Source organism: Perissodus microlepis, chromosome 14 (assembly GCF_051167445.1).
Source record: "Perissodus microlepis isolate ML-2025 ecotype Zambia chromosome 14, ASM5116744v1, whole genome shotgun sequence".
Taxonomy (NCBI): Eukaryota; Metazoa; Chordata; class Actinopteri; order Cichliformes; family Cichlidae; genus Perissodus; species Perissodus microlepis.
The window spans coordinates 9,745,556-9,756,774 of NC_140474.1; the positions used below are offsets into that span (position 1 = coordinate 9,745,556).

Genomic DNA, 11,219 nt, shown 5'->3' on the forward strand with positions numbered 1-11,219 from the left:
GAGTTAAACAGTCTGATGGCGTGTGGGACAAAGGAGTTTTTAAGTCTCTTGGTTCTTGTCTTGGGGAGAAGCAACCTGTCACTGAACAGGCTCTTCTGGTTGTTTATGGCCGTGTGCAGAGGATGCCCAGCATTGCACATTGCACAGCACAGCATTTAATGAATATTATGAGTTTTATTCGTCTTTCTTAATCATTTCTGGTTGTGGTGTGATCTGCTCCTGGCTCCTCGTTTCCCTGTGTGTTGTCGTGTCAGTTTTGCTGCCCCATCAGGACTGGAGAGTCCCTGCCTTGGAGCCAGCCACACCTGCGATAATCACTCACCTGTTGCTGATCTGCCTAATCAAGGGGCTCTACTTAAGAGAGCAGTGGAGTAGCAGTTGGCGTAGAATTGTTAAACTAGAAATACAGTTAGTGTAGAGCTTGTGTTTTCAATATTCTCTTGTTGGAATGGTTAACGTGTTAAGTTGGCCAGTGGATGGGACAGTACTCATTGTGGCATCTCTTGTTTCCAGGTTGATTACGGAAACGTGTGCAGGGAGCAGTACACAGTTGAACACAGGCACCAAGGAGGACGAAGCACTACCACGCATCACGGAGAGGAATCACGGCACGGGGAATTGGGAAAGTAGAAAGTAGAAAAGTATGTCTTTGTGCCCCCTTTTCCCTGTTCATGCCCTATCGGCCCCCCTGGCTAAACTTTGCTAGATCCGCTCCTGCACAGTTACCAGCTACATAGAAAAAGATCCTGGTGTAGAAAGTAATATTAAATAAATTCTAACAACAGCTTATCAAGCTTAATAGTGCTGCTGTTGTTCAACCGCTGGTTTCCTCTTTCTGGTGAGAAGTGGGCCAAAAACTAAGAAGAGAGACGTACTCGCGACAGAAAAGCCGATCAGCTGATCATTAAGCAGTTTCACGATCGAAGTAGCAGCAGGAGAGAGAGAGAGAGAGAGCAGTCGCTCCCTATATCGGTTGTTAAGCTTAACGCTAAAATGCTTTACAAACATTCAGAGATGAACTTACACACTTGCTTTACTTCTCTCTGGGATAACTTCCTCGGAGATGAAATGCTGGTTTGGTAGCGAAGCTACAAATACACACAGCTGCTCTATCACGTGATGCATACTGCTGCAACGTGCTACGGTTATGAGCCGAGTTACGCTGTGTAGCAAGTTTTGTGAGGTGCTTTTTTGATATTTAATGGATCGGATTACATTTTTTATTTCTCGCCGTTATCCGATCCAGTAATTTGGGTCAGTATCGGACCGATACGTAATATCGGATCGGTCCATCTCTGGGCACTACCTCCTGTTGCTCATAATTCTATTTTCACCTGTTTAGCAGGAGTGGGGCATGTAGAGGTTTGCCCTGGTGCAGGTTTTTTTTTTTTTGCTAACTTGTTGCCTTACAAAACATGTCATTTATTGCCTGTACTGTTTGGCAGTGTAGCAATCAGAATAGTTGTTTGAAGGCCAGAAAAAATTATCAACATTATTTTCCCAACTGCACCATTACGGCTTTTACTATACTGGTCAACTTGACACAGTATTAATGATACACGACATGTTTCGAGGCAGCAGTAAACTAATATAGTGTGCATTTGTAAGTAGCTGTTTGTACACATGTGTGAAAACTTGTACGCTTGTGTGCACACCTGTGTGTGTGAGCTTGTGCTCATAAGATTTCTCCATTTAAGTATCTAATAGTAGGTTTGGGGAGCCACAGCCCTGACCCCATTTCATAAAGCAGGCATGGAGGAGACCCAGGCCCCAGACATCCATAGCCCCCCTAGAGTACAAGAGCAATCACAGCACCCACCTAGAAAAGTGTTAAGGAGAGCCCTTGACAGGGATCACCCAGGGGCCATGGTGCAGAAGCCACAGGAGGCCTCAGCGGCGAGCCTGCGGGCTCCAGAGGCAATCTGGCTAGCAGACTGTGCCCCAGGCCCAGAGACCCCCAGCAGGGGCCCAATAGAGCCAGGCCCCACCAAGCAGCCACCAGGAGTGAGCCACTAAACAGCCAAACACCCACCCAGAGACACAGAGAACCACCAATGCACGGGTGCGTGTTGGCACCAGCAACTGGCAGTGAGTGTGGTGGGGGGGAAATAGGCCATCACACCTGAGGGAGCCTAAGATGTTCTGAGAGAGTGAGAGTGTAAGACCTGACCTGACACATAGACATATACAATCAGAATCAGAATACTTTATTAACCCCTAGGAAATTATGTCACAAGCATGCATTTCCAGCCTCATGCACACACATACAAATACTCACATGCTCGTCCAACATGGAGACACACAAAAATGTTGTTTGCTATTTCCCCCATTGAACAGCAATTTTAGCTTTTTTTTTTTTTTTTTATGTGAATTTTCACTGGTGCTATAATTTAAATATAACACTATTCTAAATGTAGTCCTTTAAATTCAATAATCAATAGGTTAAAATCATGTTTTTTTAATTATTTTTTTTATTAACTGCATATTTTTTACAGCCAGCAGAATTAATTCATTCCACAGTTACAGTGAAAAGATTTTCTTCTTAAAAAAAAAAAAAAAAAAAAACTCAACAAAAATAAAAACCACAGAATGAAGCAAAAACAGGAAAAAACAAATGGATACCTTGTTATAAGGGCAGTCAGAAAACATTTTAAACTTGTGAAACAGTATGGATATTGTCTTTCGTATTTTATCATTCTGTTTACCGCTGTTAGTGTCCTTACTGATTTACTCTGAAGGAGGCTGTCAGTGCGCAATGCTGTTTTTGTTGCTGTTATCTGCTGTTAGCCAGCATTAGTGAAGCTTCCTTTGAAGTCGATCAAACATTGTTGCACTTGGAAACTTGGTGAATAAACTCTCATGTGATGTGAGAATACAGTCAAACTGCTTATCAGAGGGAAAAATGTTAATTTAGTACACTCGCAGCTAAGCTGTTCTTGTTGTTTAGTCAGCCATTTTCAGCTGTCAGGAAACTGGAGAGTCGCGTGTGTAATCTGATGACAATAAATAATTGTGATTGGGAATATGGAGGATAAATAAGCATGTTTATGGCCATTTTTTGTGTTAGAGTCCAGACTTTAGTTCAGAAGATGAAGCTTAAAGTGAGGAGAAAGTGGATGAAGTGGAAATAAGGCAGGAGAGAGCGCATGGTGAAAGGCATTATGAGAAAGATGCATATGAAGTGATCACATATAGTTTGAAAAACATATTTGGTATCCTAAAATTAAGTTACAACTTTTAAAAACGTACAAAGAGTACTGCATATGTGCCTGGTCTCTAGCAACATACATAAAAATGTTATTAGGTAGAATGTCTTGGCCACTGTATTCAAGATAGTGGGGAAACTTCCACAAACCACCACCTGCTCCTATATATTTTCAAATGAATAATTGTATGGTGTAATTACACATTAATTAAAGTATATTTATCAGGACACTATTATTTTTTATATTAGATAACCTTAAGAAATTACTTAGTATAACTTTAAATTTAAAAAAAATGGACATAAAAAACTACTTGATTTTAATAACAAGGAGGAGGTAAGAAGAATTTTAAATTTGGTGAGGCCATAAACACATGAAAAAAAGCACGTGAGAAGTTCAAAGCCTGGTTTGTTTTATCAGTAGAAAAACGGGGTCAATAGAAGCAATAAACATATTCTGTCACATTCCAGGAAATGCTTACAAATGTTTTTTTTAGCGTTTGTTCCTCTGTGTCCTGCAACAGACAGCACTGAACATCAACTACAGCAACTTTTTTTTTTACATAAATCCAGCAAAGGTTTCTTTCATGAATGCAGTACAACAAGACAATCTATTTGCCTTCCCTTTAGAATGATTTACATTAAGGCCTGTTTGAAAGATATGTTAATTTATGAGTTACTAATAGCTGCAACCTGAGCTTTTTGTGGAACAATTCTTTTGCAAAATTGCTTCAACAAGCTTTCTCTCATGTCTTTTGCTCTTAAGCAGTATATGAGTGGATTGATCATTGGTGGGGCAAGGCTGTACAGCATGATGATCACTATTCGCACATCAGCACTAAATGTAATGCCAACCACGCTGGCTAAATATACAAAACATCTGGGTAAAAAATAAAGGGAGATTATAATCAGCTGAGTACTACAAGTGGACAATGATTTCAGGCGGCCTTGCACATTTGCAATCTTATACACTGCTATAAGAATAGAGCCGTATGAGAAAATGATAAATGCCAAAGGCCCCAGTAGTGTAACCATTGCTGCTGTGAAGGCAGGAGTGGCATAAGGGGTCCTGTCAGTGCACGCCAGGACTGTTATACCAATATGGTCACAGTAGCAGTGAGTGATTATGTTTGAGGCACAGTATGGAAGAGGATATGCTCTAATAACCATCATGAGAGGAAATGCCTTGGCAATAATCCATGCAGTAATACTGAGAATTAAAATATTAGATTTTGTAAGAACACGTGAATATCTGAAAGGATAGCAAATAGCCAAATACCTATCTAAAGCCATCTGAAAGAGAATAAACGAATTGACTGAACCAAGATAGTGAACAAAGTACATTTGGATAAAACAGGCAGTAAATGAAATGCTTCCTGATCGAAACCAATATCTGCTTATGATCTTAGGTAAAGTGGTTGTGCTAAAGAGAATATCACATACACTCAGATTTAAAATGATATAATACATTGGCTTATGGAGGCTGCGGTTGGTTGCAAATAAAAAAATAACTGTAGCATTTGCTATCATAGTTATCAAATATACAAAAAACAATACAGCTGAGACAAGACCATAGTACTCTTGATGAAGTCCAGGGAATCCAGTAAGGACGAACTTAGTCACACTGCTATGATTTCTCTCAGGCATGTCAGAGTAGAAATTTCCTGAGAACACTGGAAAACCCACAATGCTAAGATAAATGATAACATTTAAACTTATAATACCTTGAAGTCATTGTGCTTTAAACTATTTTAAGGTACTTCGTGCATATTGTTAAGAATATTTTAGTAAGTTTTAGTTCTCATTTGTTTTTCCTTTAGGTCTGTGAATTTATGTTACAACTAAACATGTTCCTGACTGCATAACATACATGACATAATCTTTTTTATGGGATGAATAACACATAACATAACATAATAATGACTCAGACTTCCTTTCGCTCACTTTACACTTACCTTTCTCATACACCGTGGCAGCATAATGAGTTGCCCGCTGGTTCTCTTTTTAAAAAACTTCTCGCAGTATGTTTTTGTGATGAAGGTGTGCTATAGGCCATTGTTATATTCTCTGTGGATCAGTCAGTGCTCAATATACAGTCAATCAGACCCAGATTAATAATTTTTTTTTCTAGGAAACAAAAAAGATCTTCAACAATAACTCAGAAGATTAGGAAAAAGAACAGTCGTGTATTTGCTGAAGATTGTATGACTCGATCATATTATATAAAGTGCAGTTTTTGTTTGAGTTGGATTTAAGTTAAAGCACCTTCTTTGTTTTTTAAAGATCCTTGCTGAGGACCAGTGAGGCCCCAGTTTGTCAAACTAGAGATTCATGAACTTGTCCTGCATTTTGGAAAATGAAAAGTTAAAATTATTATTTTATGACATCTTAAAGTTTGTGGGTTTTTTATTGGTTCTTTTGCCCATGGAACAGTCTTTATTTTTCAGAAAGAGATGGGTTTTCTGACTATTATTGTAGGGTCTTTACCTTACAGTATAGGGTGCCATGGGGGGTCAGTTGTGATTTAGTATTATATAATTCAAATGGAATTGAATTGAACTTAAAATCAACTGTACAACGGCTGATTATGCTCAACTAGCTACTTGAGCAAAACAGGTAAGAATAAGTAACAAAGTGCAATGGTCATATTACTTGTTGTGATTTATAATAGGAAAAAAAAAAAAGACAGACAGTCTAAGGAGGAAAACCTTACCCTACCGCTTATTAGCTCTGAAGCTAATGGATTATAAATCCCACAGGAGTAAACAACTGCACCTTAACAAAACCCCAATGTGCACCTAAATTGATACTGTGGTAGAAGTGCTGAAACCCCTTTGTGTTTAATGATGGTCTCTAATCACACATCATAGATTGCTTCACAACATAAGGCCCAAGGTCATAAGCACATAACATGCACAAAATTGTAAGCCCGCGTAAGGGGCGCGAAACACACAATGTGTCTTCTTGTGTTCTTTCATTTAATAAGATTAAAATTTAATGTAATTGCATAGAAGATGAGTAGGCCCCGCAACAAATGATGAGGTTTTTCGCCCTAACACTGTTTAAAATTTTTTAAACAAAGCTGAAAAACAGCAACACCTCTCAGTAAAAATGGTCTTTAAGAAACCTGCTGTTTAATATTTTGTGCTTTAATATTTTTTTTGACTTGAAAAAGGGTAAGAAAGCCAATTTTTTCTTTTTTTATGTTTTTTTTGTGTGTGTGTGTGTGTGTGTGTGTGTGTGTGTGTATGCGTGTTTGTAGTCTCTGTTCATTTGTTTTTGGCACTTTACAGCATTCATAGTTCAACTTTTCTGTTGAACTTAACTAAAAGGTGAGCTAATGTTTATAGTTCTTAGATACTTTCAAATGCTAAACTTAAAAATAACCACGGCTGTTCAGGTGAAAACAACATTGCATAAGAGTGTTTTGAGAATAGAATACGGTGAGGAGCAAAGACAAACATAGAAGACACACACTTTAATTACACACATGAGACCACTGTTGCCATAAGATGGTAATTAGCTCCCTTGGGTAGCTCATTTGTGTTGTTGCTTCTGAGTATCCGTAGACTGAGGCAACATGTTTCTTTGCCCCAAAGACAAAACTTTTTTGATTGTTAACCAGCAGCTGAACATAACAACAGTTAATTGTATATTACACCTATAGCATTCACATGACCTAAAAAATGAGAAACCTAAAGAAAGTTTTCTTAGTAAAAGTATCATATCAGTGGTATATAATATCATTAGAGTGGACCAGATAACAGTGATCGACTTTTGAAAGTGATGTGCTGTTGTAATTTGCTGCTATATAAATAAAATGTGCCATTTATGATGGCAAGGTATTACATGTTACTGTAATCACATTATATTTTTCAGTAATGCAGTAATTTTAGATGTTACTGTACTACATTAAACAAATACATTAGAGTTACAATCATGTCATTATGTATTGCTGCAAAGGTTCTTTGGTTCTTTGGCTGCTAACACAACTTTGGCTCTTTAGAAACATCTGCACAGACGGCATGCTAACATAAAGCTAGCCAAAAACCAACAGTGAAGTTAAAGTTGAGTGCATGCTGACCACAGCCCAGCAGTCAGATTCTGAACTTCAACAGGTAGCACCGGTAATGATAAGTAGCCAGGCCTGCAAAATTGTAGCCTCAATTTGTACCTGTTTTTGTTTCTACAGTCTATCCCTTTAAGGTCTCTTTGGGATAGTTTTCAGCTTTGTTTTGCCTTGTATTGCCTTTTATGCTCATGTATAAAAAAGAAAGAGCCAGTGTGTTTTTGACTGACCACTGGAGAAGCTCAAAGAAAAGTGACTATTGCTTTGAGCACGTGAAAAACCCGCTGCTGTTTATAAGTGGATATGATATTTAATTCTCAAATTCTTTTACTTTGTCTGATAAGCCAAAGGTCGTTTGGCTAAGCTCGATACTGATTTGTGAAATTTGTTAATGCTGTTTCTGACAGCTTTAAATATGCAAATTTATTTTAAATTTTTGCTGTGATTTGTTGTTTATTGATCCTTTTTAGTTGAACTACAATCTACTTGTTGTAATTTAATATTTTATGTAATATGTATTTACAGAATGCTTCAATGAAAGTAACACATTTTATTATGAATGGTTTTGACACAGTCAAAAGGCCAGTGGCTGTCGGTGTGGTTATACTGATAATCTATCTTGTTTCTATTGTAACCAATCTACTAAACATCCTTTTCATTATTTCTGACAAGAGATTACATAAACCAATGTATATTCTGATTTGCAACCTTGCGATTGTTGATATAATGTACGTGACAGTCCAACAATGGTTGGAGTACTAATTGCAGGTGTTAATACACCACAGTTATTTAAAAAATACACGCATTCTTCTTTATACATATATCTTGTGGGTTGTTGCCTGTGGTTTTGTGGTTGTTCTGCAACAGTTGCACCTCTCCCTCATTGTTATTCAAGCCTCAGGTATTCTTTCTGTGACTATGCTGCTGTAGTACGAACCACTTGTGTTGACCCCACTTACTTTTTCAATATAGGTGCAATTATATATTCTTTCCTTTTATTTCTGACGTTTATTTTCTTTTGCCAAATTATCATCAAGTAATGACAAAAATAAAATAGGGAGCACTCTTGTGAGTCACTTGATTTGTGTAATATATCATTACTGTCCTGCATTTGTAATCATTGTCTTGACCAGATTAGGCGTGGTAATAACTCCCGAGGAGCATCAGGGTTTACTGATTGCGAATATGCTTGGGCCATCTGTTGTAAATCCTTTTGTGTACTGCCTTAGGACAAAAGAAATAAAAAATAAAATCTATATGATATTCAAAAAATTACAAATATTTTGATAATGTTTTGTGAAATATGTTTATTTATTCAGTTTTGTTAACCTTTAACTCTTAACTGGTAACATTTTTTTCTTCTTATCAGAATTGTAAAGCACTGAGTCCCAAACAGTTGAGAATCAACAAATCATTAAATGCATTAATCATTTTAAACAGTCGACATCTGCAGAGTATGTACAGTGAATATACTGAGCAAAGGACATTGGTGGAGTTACTAGGCAGGAGGAAAAGATGACAGCCTCAAAGCAGGTTCATGGATGAAGTGAACAAGGACAGGCAGATGGTTAGTGTGACAGAGAATACTTAGGGATAGGATGAAATGCCAAAGAAGAAAAATTAATTGAAAATTGTATTCATTTTGAACTCCATAAGATTTGTCTTTAAATTGTCCAAAAGCAATGAAAAGAAATGCAAGCCGTAATTTGTCAGTTCAAACTTGTTCAGTTCCATCTGACCAACTGTTAACAATGCAAATATATGTGTTTACTATCTCAAAATGTTTGAATTTGTCATTACGTGTTAGAAATTATTTTTTAAAAAGCAAACTAAAAACAAATTTATGGATTAAAGCATTTTAGGTTCCTATCTAATTAATTTGTCATCTTTGTGATGCTTTGTGTTTTGTGATGATGTCATAGCTGTGTGCAGGCAGGCAGAGAGGAAGGACCCAAAATGCAGGACTCGCGGAAGTGAAAGTGAATTAAGAAAAACCGTCTTTATTGCAGTGGTGACTGAACAGAAAACTAACTGTACCGGAAAATAACTAAACTGGCATGCAGGCAAACAGAACACACAGGGAAGTAAGAGGGAGAACAGACGTTAACGACGCGACACTGAGTAGGGGAAGACACAGACACTAAATACAAGAGGTGAACGGAGCGAAGAGGAAACAGCTGGGAGACACGGCTGATGCTGATTACACTGACGAGACAGGGAGAGCACAAAGCTGAACGCACTGACATAGGACACAGACCTACAAAATAAAACAGGAAGCACACGACAGACAGAGACACAGACGCAGACTCATAAGCAGGCATAATGACATCATGGACAGACAGGGGGGACATGGAAGGAGGGTCCAGGACAGGCACAGAACAGAAACCTAACAAAATGGCGAATAATAATGGAATACCTAATCAGAATAACAAAAGCATAAAGAAACACAAAACACTGAGTCAACAGGCTCAGGACCACGACAGTTGAACATGGGAAGGACACATTGTGAATTGCATAATTGACTATATTAATTTCTGTGTAGAGGATGCCATAGACCACCAAGACTGTACTTTGTTTCTCCAACAATAGAATAGAATAGAATGGAATGGAATAGAATAGAATAATCATTTAATTGTCCTACAAGGGGAAATTTGGGTGTAACAGCAGCAAGAAAGACACATATACAAACAAACACAATTTTTACATATTTACATCAAGGACAAGCACAATATTTACATATAATAAACATATAATATCCAATAAACCACGGATCACTCCTGACATGAAGCAGAAAAGGAGAGTTCATGTTAGGAAATAAGGTCAAACTAAATAGTGTGTAGTGTAGAGTGATTGGGAGTTATTGCCCTTTCCCACTATGAGCTACTCGGCTTTACTTGACGCGGCTCGACTAAAAACTGAGTAGGTGCTAGTGGAAAGGGGCTATTAGTGCAGTGTAGAGATGTCTTAGTATCATTTCCAGTTATAATGAACACAGTCCTCCGTATGTAAGGAACACTAAGTCAGAAAAAAGCTGAATCGCTTTTTCAGCACATTTGATTCATCATCCACCCCTCTCCCATGTCTGTCCCTACTGTTGCACCTACAGCTACTGCCATCATAACATGGCGCCCCTGGGGAACGCCCCAGCTCTACTCCCACCTCAGCTCCTCTTTGCACTTCCACTACATTCCCAGTGTGCTGCCCCTCCCCCTCAACCATGACTTTCAATACACAGTTGCGCCCAGTTCCAACATGCAACCCGCAATAAACGAGGTAAAGTGTGAACTCAGGAGGATCAAAACAAGGATGGCAACAGATCCAGATGGCATCAGCTCTGAGGGAAATAGACATCAAGATCGTGAACGCAAATAAGTACCTGAATGTTCATCTGACCAATAAACTTGACTGGATTAACAACACAAATGCCATTTACAATAAAAAAAAAACTGAGCAGGCTGTATGTGCTATGGAGTCTTGGGCCATTTTTTAGTGCATGGTGAGCTTCAGAGTTGGCAAAAGTACAGACATTCTGTACTTAAGTAAAAGTACAGATACTACTGTTAAAAATACTACTGTTAAAAAATCCTAAAAAGTCGAAGTACTGATTCAACTTCTTTATTTAAGTAAAAAAAAAGTACAGGCACTGAAATCTACTCAAAGTAAGAAAGTAAAAAAGTATCTCTTTGGAGGATGTCTCTATTTTTATGCAATGAATCTGAAGAAAACGAAGGAAAATAAAACATATTTCCTGTTCCCTACATTGTAGAGAGTGGCTTTTCAGTAGTGTACAGGCTGTTATCTGTGTTTTTGCTCCTCTTCAGCGCTAGTAAGATGCTGAAGTACCGTTGTGCCAAAAAAACCAAACCAAAACACAACAACAAAAAAATGGCCCACACGTTAACCCCTAACTTTGGTACACGTCATCTCTTTTTATGTGACATCCTCTCG

The 11,219-nt window shown here is 38.0% G+C and overlaps 1 protein-coding gene across 1 annotated transcript; it reads right to left on the reverse strand.

Annotated features, from left to right (window-relative positions):
- Positions 1 to 3,871: 3,871 nt before the first annotated feature.
- On the reverse strand, positions 3,872 to 4,858 carry LOC146373433 (olfactory receptor 2AT4-like). Its single transcript, XM_084951642.1, has one exon. It carries the CDS (start codon positions 4,847 to 4,849, stop codon positions 3,872 to 3,874), a length of 978 nt encoding a protein of 325 aa, XP_084807768.1. The 5' UTR covers positions 4,850 to 4,858.
- Positions 4,859 to 11,219: the final 6,361 nt, after the last annotated feature.

Excerpts from the sequence above, each read along its gene's own strand:
- LOC146373433 (XM_084951642.1), bottom strand. The coding sequence starts at position 4,849 with ATGCCTGAGAGAAATCATAGCAGTGTGACTAAGTTCGTCCTTACTGGA.